Source organism: Pygoscelis adeliae, unplaced genomic scaffold (genome assembly GCF_000699105.1).
Source record: "Pygoscelis adeliae isolate BGI_AS28 unplaced genomic scaffold, ASM69910v1 Scaffold306, whole genome shotgun sequence".
Classification (NCBI taxonomy): Eukaryota; Metazoa; Chordata; class Aves; order Sphenisciformes; family Spheniscidae; genus Pygoscelis; species Pygoscelis adeliae.
Genome location: NW_008825072.1, coordinates 767,718 through 789,305, shown reverse-complemented (window position 1 = coordinate 789,305; position 21,588 = coordinate 767,718). Strand labels below are relative to the sequence as shown.

The window sequence follows — 21,588 nt, the reverse complement described above, 5'->3', positions numbered from 1 at the left end:
TTGCTTCTGACATTAAAACACATTACTTAAGGAGAAGATAATATTTCAAGCTGAAGAGTAAATTGGAAAGCTGTGTTTTTCATTTACATGAGTTAAACACACAAGGGACAGCTGGAATGGCAGTTACAATTAGACTACCCATTAGGATGCATTAGATGACATTAACCCAAGACCTCTCAGGTCCACCGCAAAGCTGTCGGGCTGCAAGGCAGTTTTAAAAGCAACCTAGAGCTTTAAAGTGACACTCATGTTCAGTGCAAACACTGAAAGGGATTTTTTTTCCTCTTCATGACATGGCACACGATCAGTGTTGATGCTTTCAGACTACAGGGGCTTGGCACTTCTTTTAAAGCCTTTATAAGGTTAAAGTCAAATGCTGCAATAACCCTTTCATTACTGCAAAAGTATTCCAGAAATGCTATGCAAAATGCACCAGCAAGCACAGCCAGACAAGGGTGTGACCAATCAGACACCCTTCTCAAATGCCGCTTATTCATCTTTCCCATGCGTGGTCATTAAGACTGGAAATTATCCATCTTCCTGGTAAAGAAACAAAAAAATACTGAGGCATCAAGCCACTGAAGAGCTACAGAAGCACTACTGCTTTTGCAATATCTACCATGGCTACTTATCTAGGCTGTGATTATTCTCCTGGGATCCAACTTCATGAGTTGCCAAAGACAGACCATGAAACACCATTCAAATATTAAGAGACTCATGAGGAAGCTTGAAATGAACTTAAACTCCAGAGCGCCTGCAACTCTGAGTACCTCCTGAGATTTCACTCGCATAATAACTGAATTATTAACTTAAAAAAAAGAGTGGTGTGTGGAAAAATGAAGCCACTAGCTTGTATGTGGCTAGAGATTGACAGGGATTAAGATGACATTTAAAAATACCTACCTTTTTCCAAATGTCTCCTTAGTTATGAGAGGAGACTTGCCAATGGGAGATCATGAATGTTTTAAGGGAAAACAATCATTTACAACCAGATGCACTGCTGAGACGTGTCTGACGTCCCAGAGACACTACCCAATCTAGCTTGCATCAAACTACCTGATCCTCTTGAAATCACTAGCAAGCTCCTGTTTGTAAAGCTGCAGAAAATCAGTCATAGCTTTTCACAAAAATGCTGAGTTGTCCATGTCAAGAAAATTATAGAAAGTCAGGCTACGGGCAGGAGGGGGAGAGGGTTAGAAAAAGAGAGCATTGTTTATGGAACATGAAAAGCTCCAGCGACACAATATATGGAATTCGGAGGGAAACAGGCCCTCCTTTCTTTCTGTACAATTCAAATAATTCCAATGGCAGACTGGATATTCCCCAAAACGAGTTAGAAAAGCACTGGGCTGTCAAAGCAATTTAGAAAGGGAAAGTTGAAGTAAACATGGTGACTTTTTTTTTAAGCCTTAACACTTGGAAGACCTGAATGTTACCCTACATAGTGTATGCTTTTCATAGAATAGAAGGAAGTATTAGCTGGATGTCCAGCCCAATGTGAGGAGGCTGCATGGGCATTTAAAGAAAATGTGTGGAAGTACCCCTAGATACGGTCTCAGCTCAAGCATGATACTCAACACGCACACCTAGCTCTAACCTTTTTTAGGCAGTCTTAGGTTCTGATTAAGGCAAAAAAATTCTTATGGAGTCCCGCTACTGACTTGGAGTTGTCATCTTCTGTAATGGCACTCTCCTACTCCCCTGAGACACTCTACAGATCAGAAAGGCAGACAGACACATTTTATTGTTCTAATGTTTCTATGTTAAAGAAGATGAGGATTGACCATTAAGAGCAAAATACCCTGAATTCATACTTTCCATAACTCTGTCCTTCTTGCTACTGTTTTGCCTCCTTACTCCAGCTGTAAGTAGGAGCTAGCCCCTGAATTTGAGGGACTCTCTGGACCTTTTGACTAATTTCTCCAGGCAAAGCCTCTTTCAGCCTTGTGCAAAGCACGTGAAGGACTTTATTCTCCTTTGTTATGGAAAGATGGTTTCCAGCATTTTTCATGATTCGGTTTTCACTGGGAAAAGGAAACGTAACAGAAATGACAAATAGTTCATGACTATTTCTACTTCCCTACCTGTCCTTTTGATTTATAAATATATAAAATTGTGATTTGATTATGATATGATATGATTTGGATCTAAACATGTAAGAGTAATGAAATCACAAGGCCTCTATTCAGCCGGGTCTAAAGCAATTATATCCAGTAAAACTGCTTGGTTATATACTTTATTCATCTAAGGGCTTCTGTTCTTTAAAACACCACTTTCATGGAAGAGTTTCTATCAAACAGAAGAAAAGCTGCATACTTTGCCAATTCAGGGAGATAGTGGATTCAAAGTCTTGCTCACTTACCATTTGAAAGACTTATTGCCTGGTGAGCAATCTTACCAGGACTCACTTGTTTAAATTATCTACATTAATGGATGACCTGAAACCTAAAGAAGTCAGTCTGGCTTTCTCTTGCATAAAGCTTACTGTCTAATTCACTCCTGACTTGTGTATTTGAAGGGAACGGAGCTTGGTTTTTTGCTTTTCTGACACTGACTAGTGTGGCTTTTGACTGAGAAGCTAAGAATCACACCGACAAACTGCATTCATGCAGTCTGAGCTGCCTGCATTGCTTCTACATTACTTCTACAGAATGGGGAGAGTGGGAGTGTAAACTGGAGTATGGGAATCTAGGAACTAACCAAATTTTTTTTATCTTTAAATAGAAAATTGCCTTTGATAGTTTTAATTACACTCAGACAGACAACATGCTGTTGTTTTTTGGGGGGGTAATTCCACTTTAGAACAGATTTGCTTACTTGTTTCCATCAGAACAGAACCTAAAGTATTTCTAGCTTTTAATTAGCAGGTTGGCAGCCTTCCTCATAACTCTTTCACAAATGACTCTGGATGTTAAGGTTTAGTATAAATCAATCTGACATGACTGCAATGTGCTCTGTAGAGCTCCTGACAGCCACGAGGTGTCTCTACGAACTGTCCCAGAAAGGGTGTGAGTCTTGGTTAACAAACAAGACAAAACTGAAATTCAATCTCTGCAGAAGCCTGTTTGTTTGTCTGTAGTTGTAAAAATTTTCTTTAATAAATGTCTCCTAAAAGAGAGAGAGCATGATCTTGTGTATCATGACAGCTCTATCCAAATAACTGAGCAGTACTAGTACCAGAGAAAATATATTTAGAGTCAAAGAATGGTAAAACAAGGGACTACATCTGGAAGTAGTAAAGGAAAACCTTAAATATGTTAGGAAAAAGTTCCAACAGTGGAAGTCACTTAGACAAAGGAATACGTTGCTAGTTGAGAATGCATGAGGCAACGCTAGAAAGAGGTGCTTCAGAGATGAATTTTGAATTTTATCATAACAACACTATTTGGCTGTGTCATCAAGAGCATTAAAACCAATGCTGATTCTCAGAACTTGAAATCTCATAATCTGAAACCTACATCTGCATTTGGGCAGCAGCAAAGCATACAGTAAATGCTTTCTGCACAGAGCCAGTGATTAGGACCTAGAATACTGTTGAAATATAGGAAACAGAGCCTATGTCAGGGAGACGTCATTATCCCAATAGTCACTGTGTCCAAGGAATTTGCCAACATGGACTTTTACTGTCTGACTCTTTTAAACCTTACTCTGCACTTACCAGTCAAATAAAACTATGCACAACTGAAAAAGAATGGGGAAGAGATACAGAAATTGCTTTAAAACCAAGCAGCAAAGACAAACAAGCATTGCAAGCAGAAGGCTAAACTTTTGACTCAAAAGCTGAACTAGGCAGCTGATCTCCTTACTGATAGAAAGAAGACACTTCTTGGAACCAAAGAAAAAGATGAGGGACTGAAAATCCAAACCATGACCACATCTTCAATCTGTCTCTGAGTGAAAGGGTAAGTTGGTTGTCTGTGGTCCAAGGATAAAGGCAAGAGATCTAGATCAACTGAGCTACAAAGAACGAAGTCCTGGAGCTGCAAGAGATGCAAGATCTGTATTTATACTACAGCCTATGTGGCTTCCATGTATGTGATTTTTATTTCTGAAATGAACTTCAAGCTAAGCCAATCTAAGAGGTACCTCCCTGATGAAATGTTGAGGTGAAACTGCCATGTCCTGCCCCCCATTTTGATCCATAACTACTTCAAGAACAATGACAGCTCACAGCATGATACTACTAAATGCGAGCAGAGATCTGACCCGCTGGAAATTAGATGAAAATACATATTAAGTCTCCTATGGGCAAGAATAACTCGTAAGCTGTAAAGCACTATAACTTTCCTGATGTCTGTAAAGAACATATTCTATAGAGGTAAAGTCACACTATCTCAAACAATCTGCTAGTCAGGCATCCTGGAGTTGTGTTAGAGAGCTCCCATCAAGGAAGCACCTAAGGACTTTCTCCTCCGTTAACATATTCATCCAAAGCTGCTAAGAGACTTCCACCTCTGTTGCTTTCCACAGTTCAGCAGTGCAGGGAACAACAATTGTAACTCAAGAAAAAAGTTAAGAATTTAGTCTTTTCTATCTTTAATGTGTTGTTATGAACTAACAGCACAAAAATGTCCATTCGGGTCAGTCACCAGACTGTTGTTTTGCTGATGAAACTCCTGGGTTTTTCTAGCCTCACTATAAATTTGAAATTGAGACATTTGAAGGAACTCTTTTTCCTCAAAATACAGATAATTACAAGTCAAGCCTTGCATCCTGCTAGTACAGCTCACCTGCAAGCACAGCCGTTGATAGCTTGGAGTAGTGCACGTAGAGCTCATAGGATCCAGGTGGCCTAGCATGCTTCATGGATCACATGAGGTATATCCTACATATGGAGAATGAGCAGGAGAAAAAGAAGTGATGGGCTACTGCTCTTTCAGAGCTTCGTATACCCACCAAGTCTTTGACTCATCTCACAATATTTTTTGACACTTCAAGTTTAATTTTCCTGGACTGATTACCCATTCTGCAGGCCACATCCAGCTGCTGCTGTAGCAGCTTTGCAGCTAGTCTACTCCACGCTGGGCAGAGCAGCCACAGGAGGTGACAGGAGTCTGGAGTAACTGTCCCTGTTTTCCATTCCCTCTGCCTTGCAGCATTGTCCATTGCATCCCACTCCTAAATCTTGTGCTGTCACAAGAGTCCTTGCCTTGAGCTTGCAGCTCTCCACTGCAGCAGAGTCCAGTCTCAATGGTCCTATCTTGCTGTGGATTGAGTGGAGTAACCACTGGATGAGTAGATACCAGCACAGTGTAAGGCATAGATAACAGAGCCCAGAAGGGAACCACAGAGTCTTAGTGGGACTCATTGGCTATGCCAATGGCCACTGGCCACTACCCTCTCAGTAGTGCTGAAGACTCCCAAGAGAGGGCTAAAGTTTGAAGCAAACAATTTTTCCTTACAGTACTAAGGGACTGGTTTGGCTTTATGTTGTCTAGAACTAGCCTAGTCTCGTTTTTCAAGGTTGGAAATGGCTTATACATGTTTATGTGTTTATCAAGAACTCTCCCTCTGTCTCTAAATTGGGGTTCAAATATGGTAATGGCCAACTCAGGATACTAAGAAGTTACAACAGGTAAACTGAATCACTGCTGGCTAATTCTTTACAGCCTGTGGCCTGAACTGAGTGTGTATCAATGGACCTCTTGCATTTGGACAAGCTGAGGTAACCCGAGTTAGCTTAAAACACCTCCTTCACTTCAATCCTGTGTCTTACACTTGGACAACCCTTTCCTCTTCATAGACTCCTCATAGAGTGCCATGACTTACACTACAAATGCACAAGGCAGACGGAGGTCAACATTACTCTCTCCTTACAGACTAGGGGTCCTGTTCAGGGATGCTTGCCAAACTGGTGGATGAACCCAGTCAGACCTGAGGCAGATGAGTTCTTGTGAAGAAGAGGAGAACTAGACAAACAAGCCCAAGGACATGCTCTTCCATTGATCCCAAATGTGGCAGGGAATTCAAAGGGCTTCAGACAAGAGGAAAGGCACGTTTGCTGAAATAAAAACAGTATTTTTACTTTTTGATAAGCACGATGGATGATAAAAGGTCTTGGAAGGCATTTACTCTACTTCACACTGGAGTGCTGCTAAGCCAGCATGGCAAGAGACTATAACCCTGTAAACATATGTTGTGTATTAGATTGTGATCTGGCAGCTTGCCTTAATTTTGTTTTTTTAAGGCTCCAGCAAGTTCCAAATACACTTCCATGTTTGTGTTCCAGCAAATGAGCGAAAGATAGAATGCTTGAGCGACGGGGACCCTGGAATGCACTGGACTATAAATTAGCAAAAAAAAAAAGCCCCCATTAGTGTTGGCACATCAGGCAGAGGATGACAAAAATATCAGCAAATTCTTTTTTCTGTCCCTTTCTCCCAGCTTTTTCTTTTTCCAGTGTGCACTTCACAGCTGCTGAGAACTGTAACAACGTTCTATCTTAACTATCAACATCGACAGAGGTGACAAGGGAACACCTTTCTAGACAATTTTGTTACTCCCAACTCCCCACCAAAAAAGTACCCCACAGAACGTCCTCTCAATAGCAATTAGTCTGGGTCCCTGTAAGGAAGGACTAAGAAATTCTTTCGAGAGGCGTTTTAGACTGCTCAGGATTGAGCGTTCCGGTTCATATAAACAAATACTGTTACAAGAGGCAAAGTTGATATGGATTTATGCAAGGAATGTATAGACTGAATAAGCAATTTGATAATTAATGGAGTTGACAGGCACTTTCTAATAGTACACAAGTATGTGCAGACTGAATGGTTTCATATACATGCTGATCCAAAGGCAGTATTAATTTTTAACCCACTTTATACTTAATCACTCAGATGAAGGAAACACAAGCATTTCTTTCCTCTTGGGTATGAATCTTGACCTCCCAAAGCCTGATTATTGGGAAATAAATCCTTTGCACTTACTACTATTGCAGACAACAAACCCGCAGATGTCTTGTACAGGCTGATTTTTTTCTTAAAGATTGTCTGAAGAATGAACTTTTGATTACTTTCTAGGCATTGATTATTTCTTTTATGTCCCACAGCTTAAACACAGCAGTTTTGCTCTTAACAAAGAACTCGGAGCATAGTTGCATGAGTTTGGGGAATTTCTGAAGACACCCTGTTGGCTAATATGGACTTTCTTTTATTATTGGCTTCCAAGCAAGCCAAACCACTGCTCCTACAAGCCCAGCTGCAGGAACTAAAGATGCTTAGTAAGGTCTTGAGCAAAGCACTGTCCCACCTGGCAGGAGATCATGATAATTCACTGTGTATGGAAGATGCGGTGACATTTTGAACTGCACAAGGAGAACGGAGTAGTATTGTAACTGCTCCCACACAGGAATGAGATACTCAATGTTTTCAGTCTGGAGCAGGTTGAGAGATGAAGCCTTGATATGCTTCACAACTTCACCCCTCTTATAATCAGGAAACAGGCATCTAACACATTTGTTTTATGGCCTCATACCTAGACAATATAAAAATATTCTAAAGGCTGCCCCCATGGTAACCACCTATGGAAATAAAATTTGGTCAGTCTTTCCTTACCCATGCCCCCAACCTCCTTTAGCAAGGAAATCAAAAGCCAGACCAAGCTGCCCGCTTTCTAGGGCCTATGTCCTCTGTAAAGGCATTGAGAGAACAGAAGGGGCTATACGGAAGCGCGTTGTTTCCAGTCATACTCAAGCTGTAAGTAATTGCAAAATACCTATTAAATTACCTCAGTTCTCCAGCAAGAGGTAGATGAACAGCCATATGGAGTTAGATCTGAGGTGTTTCAGGCCCACTATTCTGTCCAGCCAATAGCGAAAAGCAGATGCTTAGGGAAGAATATATTAAATATATCCCCTATTAAAAGCCATGTAGATGGGGCACAATTCTTCCATCCTGTTGGGAATCCAGCAGCAGGTCAACTTGCTATGACTAATCAAACATCAAATGACACACTGCTGTGTGGTAACTGCCTCCTACCCCAACCCCAGCTGCAGCTGCCTTTGAAGAAAGGTGTGATGCCTTCTGCATGGATGTACATGCTGAACAAAGTCTTTTAAAGCATGTGAGAACGAAAGCTGTCATCAAAATGTACTGAGCAATTATGGGTTGAAGGTTGAACTATTATTACTTCATGCCCTCCCATTCCCCTCCCCTCCAGGGTGGGAAGAAGGGGGAGGATTATTCATTTGTATTCAAGCACTTCATTAATGTTTATAAGAGAATCCAAACACGCAAGCAAAACAAGGACGAAACACTCGCGCCAGAAGTGTGATACGATAAATGTCACTGGAGCAAATATTTAGATCTGTTTACAGAGCGGCCTATTAAGTCCTTTTTGAAAAGCTGTGCAGTGTTGTGGCTTGGTCTCTGCCTAGCAGCTCCAGCGTAAACAAATGGAAGATGGCTAAGTCTCTCTCTCTCATTTTGTTATGACATCTGGAAACCTAAGGAGGTTGGGAGAAGCCAACTGGCTGCCCTACTGCAATGTCTAGCAACAGGGTCTGCTTGTTGAATGATGGCAGGACATGCAAAGTGGAACTGCTGAATTCTCCAGCCTCTGCCAAAATCAGTGGATTTTCAACACAATAATCCCTCAACAAAAGTTGTTGCAACACAAAAGCCTTTGGTTCATTACTAATGATGTAATTCTATGCCCTCTGCCATTTTTAAAGATCATTCGTGTTTGAGAAAATCAGTTTCATTACAGACTAAAATAGGGTGCAAAGATGGGTGGAGCTGCTCTATTCACCAAGGGATGGAGATGTGTCCCATAATCCCTTGCCTGAAGAATGGCAGGTTTTGGAGTTTGCAATCAGAATAGACTTCTGTAGATGTCCGCTTCCCACCACCACCTCATTGACTCCAGTCCCTCCACATACAAATACTTCTTTTTCTAAGAGTATTAAATAAGTTGAAAGGGATAAGAGAAATTAATAGATGGATAAATCACAGTCTTAGCCCCAGACATAATAACATATTTGGGATATTTCAGCTTCTGAAGTCATGCCTCAGTTTCCAACACATTATGTAAGGCCTACAGATATAAAATAGTCCTATATGCATATATTAACGATCAGGGTTCCTTATCCGGATGCCCAGCTTGCTTCCTTTCTGTTCAGAAGGACCGGTGCTCAGACCATACAGATGTACAGGACTCTGTATAGTGATCTCTAGTGGTGCTGGCTGAATCAGGAAAGGGAAAGCTGGTTCAAAACACTTTCAGTTTGAAACTCTCCTTCTGACTTAGTGAGTTTAGTTCACTTTTTTCATGGCATCAAGAATTCAACATGAAACCACAAGTAACTCCACTCAGTCTGCTTTTTAAGCCTATCTAAATCACAAATAAATTAGAAGAATATTGACTAACTTTTTTTTTCTTCCTAATTCTCTTAACAAATTATTTGGCTACACAAAACTCCTTTCTACATAAACCAGTGGGAAAGACACCTTGCTCAGTTTCAAGGACCACAGGGATGGAGTCTTGGGTTCTAGGTTCAAGGACTGCATACTTGTTTAATTTGTTTTAACGGGAACCACACTGAGCTTTACCCCAGAGAACAAAAGAACAGGTGCCAAGTCTTTTGGGATTCTCCCATTGGTATCTTCAAAGCTATACTCTCAGGTCTAAGCGATCTTGGCAAAACACAACCCTTCCTTCCCTGACTGATAGGGATGATGGATTACTAGACGCCACAGTCGATAAGCTTGTTTTTCTCTTAAAAAATGTAAGAAGGCTCTGATACTTCGGTGTGTTGGAAGAACGGGAAAATTCATGTGACCACCCAGTCGAGCAGAAAATAAACATTGGTTGTCCCTACTGTATAACAGGGATCAATATTTTCAGACTTAAACTTCCAAGAGGAAAATCTTTTCTGGCTGACTTTTCCTTTTTAATTAGTCTCCCTGACTAATTCTTGCAGAAAATGCGTGACAGCTTAGTGGCTTGGTCTCAAACCACAGTCCCTTCCATGATGCTATGTTCAGCTGTACTTCCTGCTCTTGGTGTGTTTTACTACCCTTAATATACTAGACTCGTTAGGAGTGCCAGGCCTTGAAACCTTGTCAGTAGCATGCCAAACATCCACAGGGAAGAGAGAGGAATCCCTTCCCCTATTTTTGTTTGGCTACCTCCTGCTCCTCCACTTTAGAGCTAACCCTTGGGGTTATTTATGTTGCATGACCTTGAGATAAATCGCATTTGGCAGGCTGCCGGATGACTTTGTGTTTCAAATCAAACGTTCTCAGTTTCTCCCACTAACAATGGGAATAATTCCTGAATGCCTTTTTGGGGGTATTTCTTCCCATCTCATTGCCTGCCATGGAGTTCTTTGGTAACTACGTCAGGGTTGGTGAACTTTAGCTTCACTTTCTTGCTGGATGCAAGTACCAAGTGGTGTGTGTGGTTTTCTTCTGTGGTTTGGTGTGTGTGTGTGTGTGTTTTCTCTTTGTCCCAGTGTCTGTACTGCTGGTATTAGAGCTACAATTGTTCTATATAAAGCAAAGATCCCTTGAATGATCTGCCAAAGGCTTTATCTCTGAACAATCTTTGTCTGTACTTGCTTTGCCGTTAACCAGTTTTGACTCTACTCTGCAATGGCTAGAGTTGCTTTGCCTTAACTGATATATATCAAAGAGAACTGCTAAAATTAACTGTTCATGAACTGTGTCCAGAATGTTAGATTAACTCATCTAGAATCCTTCAGTGAACAAACTGATTTATGATGTGTTATGACATTGTTACTCGATGTGTTGCACAACTCAATTTTAAAAAATGAAGAGCGCTCCATTAATAAGAGATAAATCTTTCCAGTGTAATTCAAATGAATCTGCAACAGCTTTAGAGAGAGCATGATAAGGGATCTTGTGTAGGTTTTGGTGATTGTGTTTTGCATTCCTAGGGATATCTTCCACTGGGATCTCTTTGTCAGTAATGACAAAATCCACCCAAAATATGCCAAAATGAGACACCTTTTGGGAGATTATAGCTCTTTGTACTTCCCAAGACACAAAAGGGTACTACTACAAGTGATTCTCAACAGCTAATACTTTCAGGTTCGAGAATATACACCAAGCACACCCAACTATGTTTTCTTTCAACTTCAGAGCCGTAATTTTGCTGAAGTCTCTACATGCTATGTCCCTTACAAGCTTATCCAGTCATAGTTAACACACAGCAAGTGCTCAAAGCAGTCAGTTTCTTTCTCAGCAAAAACACATCTTTATACATTAAGATATAAATAGAGTATTTTTTTAAAGCAAGCACTATTCCATTACTGGAACATGAACCAGTGTAAATGCTGACCTTAAATTATTAAGTTTCTAGAGCGTGTTTCAGATGCATACATGTTAAAGGCTCAGGTCTCTCTGGATACCTGGCTTCAACAAAAATGCCTTTGAAAGTGAGCTTGAATTATATACTGTACAGTATGTCTCATTTCACAGCCAAGCCACTTGAGTTAATAAAGAAAATCCTCCCTGGCCTCACACAATTAGCTGCGTAAAAAGCTAGTCAGTGCAAGTCTGCATACAGCAACATGCCAATCCATAAAGTCGAACAGTGTTTCGTGCCTGCGAACGCCTGCTGCCTTGACCCTCTGAACTTCATCTCGCCACCAAAAGATCTGAATTATTTCAGGATGGTATAATCTAGTCTCATGGCCTGACGCTCACACCCTTAAGCAAATAAAATATCTCCCTGGTGTTCTGCAAATGGAAAGGAGAAATGCTGAAGGAACTGAACTTCAGTTTGCTTGCAGCTGTCTACCAATACAGCATCCCAGTTGTTTGAAGGCCTTGCCATGTTAGAATTGTTTTGGCCATAACTTGGTACTAAAAACTTGAGTTTGATTCTATGTCTAGTGAGTTATTTCCTTCTGCAAGCAAATAATGAGCTTTTTTGAGAATGTTCTTTCTAGCTTTTTCTTGTGTTAATCAGGAAAGAAAGTCATTATGAAAAAGAAGGGCTTTCTGTATAAACTCTTATAAAAAGAATCATTTTGAGACCCTATAGCATACTTGCACCTCTCTTGCTCCTGTGATATCCCAAAAATAAAGAATTACCTGAGCTTGAAAGCAAACTACAAGTTGGCATCCCAGTTAGCTCCCAGTATGGCAGGACCAGCTCTTCACATGGTGTAAGGCTTAGCTCTTTTGCAATTAATAGTGCTATGGTGATTTTACCAGTGCTTTAGAACCAGTGGGACACACTGGGACGTGTCCCATCACACTTCACTGCTGGAATGACATTAATCTCGATGATCATTTCTAAAATTGTAAATCAATCACATGCCAGAAATACAGACCTTCAAAAAGTTGGGCATGTTTCTCAAATCACCCTTTTGCCCTCTCCCCCTCTGCTGACTCTGCAAACTCCTATACTGTGAGCATTTTGTCTCACATTTAAATAAATATTCCCCATCACTATTATGCTGTCACCTGTAATAGGAAAAGCCTGCAAGAAATCAAAGGAAAGCAAAATCTGTGCGGTGGCAGAAAGTGTACAGAGAATAATCAGTCTTCATTGTGATTGTTAAACAAAAGTGAGGGAGCCTAATGGAGACCTTGGATTTAATACAGTCTCTAAAATATTGAGGGGATGCTTTCAAGACATAGAATCTCATACTTTAAAGAAATATTTTCCCTGTGTTCCCTGTAAGTTGACTTTTATTAAAATGGAAAGAGGTTTGAAAATAACTTAAAGATTTGTTTCCTTTTTCTCATTCCTTGGCTCACGAAGGGAGCCTGATGAATATCGCTTTGCTCTATGAAGGCAGCTTCTTCTCTGTTTTATGTATTGGGGATATCTGTGTCTCCCAACGGGTGCCCAAATACAAGACTTAGGGTAGAAGAAGCAAGTTTGATGCAATCTGTGGAAAACGTAAAGCATTTACTGTTATTCCCTTAATTGTGTTGTTACAGCTAAGATGTTGGCTATGACTGAATTGCTAGCTTTTCTCCATGCCCATCTCAATGAACTCTGTGATTTTGCAGGGATACCCAAGCATGAAGAACCTCTGGACTAGAATGCATTTGAAAGGTTTCATAACTTCCACATTAACTGAGCCTAGGAAAAGAAGAAATCGGAACACTTTCTTTTTCTTTTTTTACAATGCTTTCTCTATTTGCCAATAGGAGTTTCTGGGATTGGTTCAGTATTATCCCTGGCTTCAAGGGACACTCTGGAATGAGTACAACATACAGGATTTGATTCATACCAATGGTCTTTCACATCTAGCACCGCTACCCACTGGCATGGGCTGCAATCCTGATTTTGAAGAAGTCAGTAATAAAACTCCCTTTTGACATCTGCAAGACTCTTCAACCCTCAGTGTTGTTGCAGTGCCTGGACAGAGGTGATCAGCAGTGGTCCACTGATAATACATCTAATTACAATATTTCAGGGATGATGATTTCTTCAGGCGTAACTGGCCTATGGGAGTCTATGTACAATGAGAAATGGGGTGTCTAGCCCTATGTTAAATGACCCTCAGAGTGGAAAATCTAGGGTCTTTGATCTCATTCAAACTAAAAATACTTTTGCTAATGGGCCTCCTCAAGTAATACAACATCCATCCCAAAATGCTGAACACATGGTTTTAATTTACAGTTTTTAGCAACTTTCATTTATATTGTGCTAGAAGTCCTGAAATGACTTGCAGCAGAAGCTCTAAAAATTGGAAACCCAAGTGGTAAGGACTGCTGTTGGAATAACTAGTGATAAAAGCAGCAGTCATCTGTGCTAATTCCTGCTTGAGCTTCCGACACAGGTATTAACCATGTCACTTCTAATTCTCTATGCATTTAAATGACAACTAGATGCAATAAACAATAACAATAACACAAGGCAGCTATATTGTTCTCTTGAACACCAGAAAAAGCAAATCTATGGAGATGAATGAGACGCCATAACTACTAGCTGTTGTAACAGATACAACCAGTCATGCATTTTAGTTGCATGTCTGTTCCCACTCTGCAGAGAGTATAGCCTTGTTCCAATTCCAGTCCATGAGCTGAGATATTAAGTTCAAACACTGATATCTGCAGTTTTAAGCTCTGCAGGCACCAGTTTAATTTCTAGTGTCTCAAGCGAGCTGGAAACCATAATGCTTTATGGGTTACAGAAAGAGTATTAGGTTCACAAATTGTTGCAATGTTCAGAAAAATGTCTTAGTGACTGCAAACTATAAATAATTTGAGCGGAATAATTTGAGCGGGTCAGAAAGATATTGAAGTTTTATGATCAACCCACAGTGCTTTTTGTGGATTTTAAGTCTAGTAGCATCTAGGATCTGAATTGCTTGTCAGCTTGAAAGAGGGATTTGGGAAGGTGTGTGGACACTTGGCAGGTATGTCTCCCTGCAAAATAGGGTTCTTCTAACACTAACTCTTGAAAGTCAAAAAAAAAAAAAAAAGACGTTCCCAAAACATTGGTTGTTGCTCAAAATCTCCATTTTTGTGCTATCCTAAACACTGTGCTCTGGGGAAGTCATTTTACAGTTCCTCATCCAAGCATACAGGGAACCCCTCTAATAGGACCAAAAGATGAAAGAAATCACACCAATTTCATTGGGCTCAAGCAGTAACTCTGATTTCTTCTGCCTTTTACCTGTCTCATCAACTCCTAATGACAGTGAAGAGATTAATAAGGGTTCACAGTCTAAAGCCTAGCACAGGGGAAACCTGTTATTTTACAGTATGTCCCTCTGAAGTTCCCAAATATGCTTTGCCAGGAGCCCTGCCACCAATCTCCGTCTCCACAGGAGTGCAAGGTGAATGAGTGCCCTTGCTTAAGATCATTTCTGGCCTTTTCAATACAGGAACCTCTGACTAGCCTGAATGATGTGGGCTGGCTTTATAACATGGATTGCTACTCACTAGGGAGCTGAGGGGAGGCTGTTAAAGACTTTCTGAGGACTGTAGGTTGCACTATACTTGAAGTTGAGGTTTTTAAGGTCAATGGTTAGTTCTGTTTATAAGCAAAGCACTCTGGGCCCCAGGCAGGATCCTGACTGCTGTTGCAACAGCATCAGAAACTGACAGCAGACAACAAACAGAGAGAAAATCATCGCTGTGGAAATATCATTTACTGAAGAGGGGGTATTTTGCACTTACTGGGTGAGGAGCTTGGAGGTGGCAAACTGCTCCAGGGGAGATCCCACAGGGATTTGAAAGCAGCATTAGTGCCTAAGTACGGGGATGGATTTGGGTCATCTGTCGCTCTTCTGATCCCCTTCCCTCAAGCAGAGCTTGCGGAGTGAATCTCCTCCAGGGAGCAAAGCACGTGCCCACGTGCTCCCTGCACCTCTCACACTGCAGCGGTACCAGGGCTCTCTGCTGCCGGGACCAGGCATCGCCGGAGCCAAAGAGACCATGCTCTGACCTCAACTCACCTCTTGCCACACACACAGAAAAAAATGGCACAATTCTGCAATTTGATTTCTATACACTGGTAACATTCAGCTGCCTCAAACACGGTAGGGACTCCCCTGAGTTCCAGGCTTGTTTGCCGCTGTTTTCTGGGGGTTTGTTCCTGTTAAAGTCCACCTTACAAAGACGCAATTCCTGCCTAAAAACGATCACAAGCAGCACCCATAATTTTGCAAACAAATCAACCAGCAGAGTCCTCTTCAGATCTGCTCATGGGAGGCAGGTACACCTGTCCTAGGCTTGGATCTTACCAAGGGAGGTGTGAAGGATCAGAGAGAAAGGAAGGGCTTATATCTAACCTGTTCTACAAACACTTCTTGCAGTTATATACACAATAAATACAATAGATGAATTGCCAGCTGCCCCTCCAGCCATCATTAACTGACTGGCTTTTTTTCTTAATAGGCATCAAATGCCAGGGTGGGCCTTTCAAGGGGGCTGTGGTGAAGAAGCACACAGTAACTGGCTGTAAAGAACAACACGTACAGTCAGTTACAGCTATAAAACGTCAGCTGCTGATCCTTTCAGGTGTTACTGTGACTACTGTAGTTTTAATACCTGCATAGTTTCACCCGCAACAGTTCCCCTGGTAAAGACGTAAAGCAGCTCCACTAGTATTCAAAGGGAGTTAAATGGAAGCATTTCTATTTCTGCTGTATGAATTTCTAACCCAAGGTTAACTTTACTGGGGGAATTTTTTTACCCTGGGGTGCGGGAGGGTGAAGAGGGTGATAGTTTAATTAAAGCCAGCAAGCTGAAAACTGTGTGCGCTATGTCTAACTATGTATAATCAAACCATTTAACAACGCTTCTTTCAACATTATTCAGCAATTGAAAGAGATGATACTAAGCTATTTTTCATTACTTTTCATGAAGCCTGAAATTTTTTGGAAGCAAAAAGGCATGCTTTCTATTAGGCAAACCCCACTTTTCTTTAAAAAAGATAAAAAATGTAAAAAAAAAAAATCAATACTACTCCCTCAAATAAACTACACAGACTGTCAAAAGTCAACTAGTTTTGAAACTGAGCCCTTTAATCTGGCTTAGAAAACTTTGAGCCTGTATCTTTCATTAGTATAAACAGGCAAATTTCCCTTGAAGTCAGTTATACTAGTCCCTGTCAGCTCTGAGAATCCCAGCTTTGTAATCACAGAAATGTTTAATTTTTCAAGGGGATAGGGGAGATGGAATAGCAAGTCCAGGCCATGGCCCTGTCTATGTATGACTGTGTTGTGCTGTTTTGCCACTGAATGTCCAGCTTCAAGACTGCAGATCTGTCAGTGACCAAACATGATGGACCACCCATCGGCCTTTTATTAAACAGTACTTGTTCCCCCTCTAATCCTATCACTAGAGTAATCAAAGCTGCCATGTCCCAGGGTTTGATGGAACAGCAGGACCTGGGAAATGAAGACTGATTTTGTTAACAAAGTCATTCCTGCCCCTTGAATGCTGTCTCATTGGTAGAAAGCAGGGAGACAAGGTTTATTTGTGCAGAGAATGAGGCGGCAGAGAAATGAAAGGGGAAGAATGGTGAAGTGTGAAGTTTAATCTGGCACGGTCTAAGGTTTCTTTCTTTGAGGCCGTCTCTGATCCAATCAACACCGGTTTGATATTTAACATCTCCCCCTGCAGTTGGAAATGATACAGGCCAGAGAAGACTAGAGTCAGGGCTTCGCAAGCCCCGACCAGCATAGGGAGAGAAAAGGGGGTGCTGGTGGCCCCCCTCCAGCCTGATGGCTTCCCCCACCGACAGGTCAGGATGGAGTCCGGCCCTGACACAAAATTCCCCTCATGAACCTTGGGATTAAGGGCATCTGGCGTGGGCTGAATGCAGATTCTCGCTGAAGAGAGCAAGCTCAAGATGGGATGGGAGAGGGATTTTATTTCTAACTTGGAGGAAGGGATATCAACACTGTCTCAGTCTGGGGATCCTGCTGAGAGACAGGATCAAACACGAGTGAGAGCTACCATCCACCTCCCCAGGGCAGAGCAGTTTGGGTAGAAAAGTAACACCTTCCCCTTGCTGACCACACAGGCTTTTAGTTGGGATGCGATGCTGCCCGTGAGCGCTCAGCCACCGCAGCCCTGGGCAATCAGGGTGGACACAGACGGACCTGAGCAGCTGTAGGAGTCACCATCTCCGTCCTCCTTACTCCAACGACAGTGTATGTCAGCCAGGGGAGAGCTTTTCACCACAGATATGTGTGAGGGTCACAAAGAGGATGGGAAAACTTAACCCTCTCCCAAGCTGGCCCTCACAGGACGCATGGTCAAGTCCTCATGGCCTGTCATGGCCCCCACTGCAGTGCTTCTGCTGGCATCCCAACAAGAGAAGCCCCTGAACGCCATCCGCCCCTCACCAGCTCTCCTCAGTCCTGGACCACTTGATTTTGCACTTTCTGGCCACTCTGTAAATAAGTATCTATGCTGTCAGACAGAAAAGTTGTCTGCTTCCTCCTCTTTGTGTGCCTCTCAGCTCTTTCTGTCCCACCTTCAGCAAAAACCCTGAAACTTCGTATACCAAGGAGCAGTGAAATTTCGATCTGACCCAAACCTGACTGGAGTTCCCCTGTAGCCAGGCTCCCAACCCAGCCTTTTGCTGCGATTCAGACACCTTGCCACCAACTATACAATAGCCGGGGCCCGGACTTTGTGTGACCAGCAGCTGCCGGAGCCCCAGGGGGAGTGAGGATGCTCCCTCCATGAGCCATGCAGGAAAGCAGCCGGTGAGCGGGAAAGGAGGGTGATCGGAGCAGTGCCCGTTTGGGAGAGCAGCACGAAACACTGAGCAGAGATTTCAGGGGGAGCAGAGCATCAAACTACAAAGTTTCTGAGTTTACAATAGAAAACAATGCACTGTGCTCTACCTGCAAGAGCTGGCTCTCCAGGAAGCAGCCAATTATATGAGCCACCTTAATCTTTTCATCCGGCTAAGACAATCAACATTTCAAAGCGACACACAGAACGTTTCAAAGATCGTTCCTGGTCAAAAATGCAAGTGTATCCACTTTCTTTCAGAGCAGATCAAAACCAAGTACCAAACCGGGACCACTCCTAGGTTTCCTCCTCCTCACGGTATCAGATTAATAGATTTGGTGCGTGTAGTCAGATTAAATATTTGCAGTAGCACAAAGCTGCCTTTGAGGGGAAGAAGTAAAAAAAAGCTTTTTTCTTTTTTAATTTGCTAAGGACAAAAATACTGGACTTTGGGGATGGGGGAAACAAAAGCATTGACATGATTCAGCAAGGCACAGTTCTAAAACCTGAATTCTGAATGCAGAAAGTACGTGCAGTATTCCTGTAACAGTAATGCTGAAAACAGGTAAAAACTGCCGATGCCCGTAGCAGATTTGGGACTGTAATTTATCACAGATGTTCTCATCAAACTGTGCAAACACCCTACAAGACAAAAGCTGCTCAACTTCTGATTTCCATTTTAGTGTGTTTTAATAAGTGTCGCTTAAGGAAGGTTCCAAGACCTGGAATTGGGAGGTGAAACCTAGCGATAGTAATCCACTCCACTAAATTAGCACAGTAATACACCAAGCAGTAGGACTGCCAGACGGTGTGATAACATTACAAATTACTATTGTTAAACAACTAGCCAGGTGTCAGGATGCATGAAATCTAGAGGAAGCAAGAAAATAAATATCTGGTTTGTTTTGTTTAATTTTGTCTCATGTTGTTCTGGTGGCCTTGTTCCCAGAAAAACCTTCCATCTAGGAAAAATCCTCCTGAACGCTGATCTATTTTAGCAGCAATGTCAATTCTCTGTAATAATTAAAATGTAATGTATTTTTTTAATCAGCACAAACTTTTTTCATAAATGATTGTCCTTTACTTGCCAATAGCAGTAACACCTTTGCTGTTCTTTTTTAGATTATTATTGTAGCAAAATGAAGGGGAAATTTTTGTTTCTATTTAAAATTTAGAGAATGAGAGAAAAACAGAATTATGGTAAGAGTAGCAGTGAGTTTTGTACTCGGTCCCTTTTCCTTTCTCTGTCGTGCACTCTCTCTCTCTCTAAAAAGAAAAAAACGTAATATGATTCACATTTAAAAGGCTTCCAAGTGGTACATTTTTAACCAAGTGCTTTCATGTGCTTGATTCTAACTGCCATTTTTGACCTAATACAACCAAATGCTATTGGATGTCGGGAATGGTTCATTATTTTTACCTCACCTTAAAGAAGGGGTTCAACAGAGAGGATAGGCACTTAAACCTTTCAAACACAACAGGGTAAAACGAATTCCTTGTTTTGTGTGTGCGTTAATTAACGCAAAGGTCCTGAGGGGCTTTCTTTTAATTATTTTTGTTGATAAACAAGAAAATCCCTCCAAAAGCGTATGCAACCAATCTTCTCCTTTGAAGGCTGTATGCAAAGTTAGACTTCTAGTTGAAATATTGGATGAACCAAATGTTAGTGAAAGCCAGACTTTTTCCCCTTAAAACAGTTCCCACTAGACTTCAGGGGAGAGGGAAGTGACGGCACTCTAAGGACATTTTAATCACACCAAAGATCAGTCCTTTAATCCTTATTCCCACATCACCAAGAATTTTTTTGCTCAAACTAGGACAGTAAGGTAAAGCTGGAAATAGGCTGATCCAAAACTAATGATGAAAAGCAGGTTAAAAACGAAATATCATAGCAGTAACTGACACCATCTTAAATTTCCCCTGGATTATTTGTTTTCTTCCACACACATTCATTTCCTGAATTTCTAGTAAATCTGATTTCATATAAACAGTTTCACAAAGCAAAGTCAATAGCTGTGACTGTGTTCCCGATTAATCCACTGAAATGAAATAGATCGCATGGCTTAGTATTTGGTTGTTTAAAGCTAAATCCACTGAAAGAATTCTGGAGTCCAGTTACACCAATAACTTTTGTTTCCTAATCTACATCCTTTTCTTTTTGCTGAACTTTACCTGTTCCAAAATGAAAAAAATCCATGCAGATTGCACATTTAATTTCCCCCAGTACATGAGGGCAACGTGAGCCAGTTTGTTTTGACCTGGAGTGACTACTAAAAAGACGACCAACGATTTGCATGTACTTAAATCTATTTGAACAATGTTGAAATTTCTTTTTTCATTGTTCATGCTTCATCCTCTTCCTGACAAGTACCACAGAGCTGCTTTACTTAAAACAAACAAACAGAAAAAAAGCACTTTTTACCCAGCTCTGGGACAGGATAGGAGGTGTGGAAGTTTCCCTCACAAGTGGCAAGCCAACGGACACACACATTCACACCCTGGACATTTGCCTCTCAAATAAATAATACACATGATAAACTCACTGCACACATTGCAGGATTTTGCAGGCAGCACGGATCGGCGCAATGGAAAACGGGCAGCCTGACGCAAAGGCTGTTGAGGCCCGCAAGTAACCCACCCCGCTGCAACAAGCTTGGGGTTCGCCCCCATAAACAGACCGAAATGCGAGGAGAACAGCCCCTACCTCTGGGATAAGCCACAAGGCCCAGGAGCCTCCTTACCTGGGAGAAGTTGAGCCCATTCAGCGGGTGACACTGCTCCTCCACCCTCTCCACTGCACCCGTCGTCTTCTTCATCCTCTCGGCCTCCTGGGCGAGGTAGAGATCGAGCACCGGCACCCCTCTGGAGCGGATGTCCGTCTCCGTCAAAGAGTTCACCATGAGCATCACCCAGACGGGCCTCTTGCGCTCCCAGTTGCCAGCGATGGCGTTGAAGAGGTAGTCAGCGTAGAGCCCTTTGCCCCGCTGGTCCGGGGTCATCCAGTGGGGCAGCATCAGCTTGATGTAGTCCAGGTGGCGTTTGAGGCGGCGGTACAGCTCCCGCGGCAGCACGTCCTGCAGGTTCTCCCCGTGGGGCAGCATCTGGCAGCTGGCCAGCCCTGAGATGGTGTAGGGGTCGGTGAGGTCCAGCTCAAAGTAGACGCTGGAACTGGCATGGAAGGCGGCCTTGGAGTTGTCAGGGATGAAGTCCCACACCCGTGTGTAGGGCACGTGGATGGTGCCAAAGAGATATGCGGGGGGGTTGCGGCGGATGGTCCAGAGGAAGGAGTTGAGCTCTCCTTGCTGGGGGGAGGACAGTGAGGGTCGGTCAGTGGCGGAGGGGCAGAGGGGCAGGAGGGAGCCCCCGGGGGGAAAGCCCACCTCGGGGGGGCCCTCTCCCCCAA

General features: G+C 42.3%; 1 protein-coding gene across 1 annotated transcript in view; it reads right to left on the bottom strand.

The window, feature by feature from the left end:
• TRABD2B (TraB domain containing 2B) overlaps positions 1-21,588 on the bottom strand; it is a 480,754-nt gene that overhangs the window by 277,490 nt on the left and 181,676 nt on the right. The window contains exon 4 of the mRNA XM_009326602.1: positions 20,927-21,487. Coding sequence (XP_009324877.1) covers positions 20,927-21,487 — 561 coding nt within the window. The remainder of the gene's footprint in view (positions 1-20,926; positions 21,488-21,588) is intronic.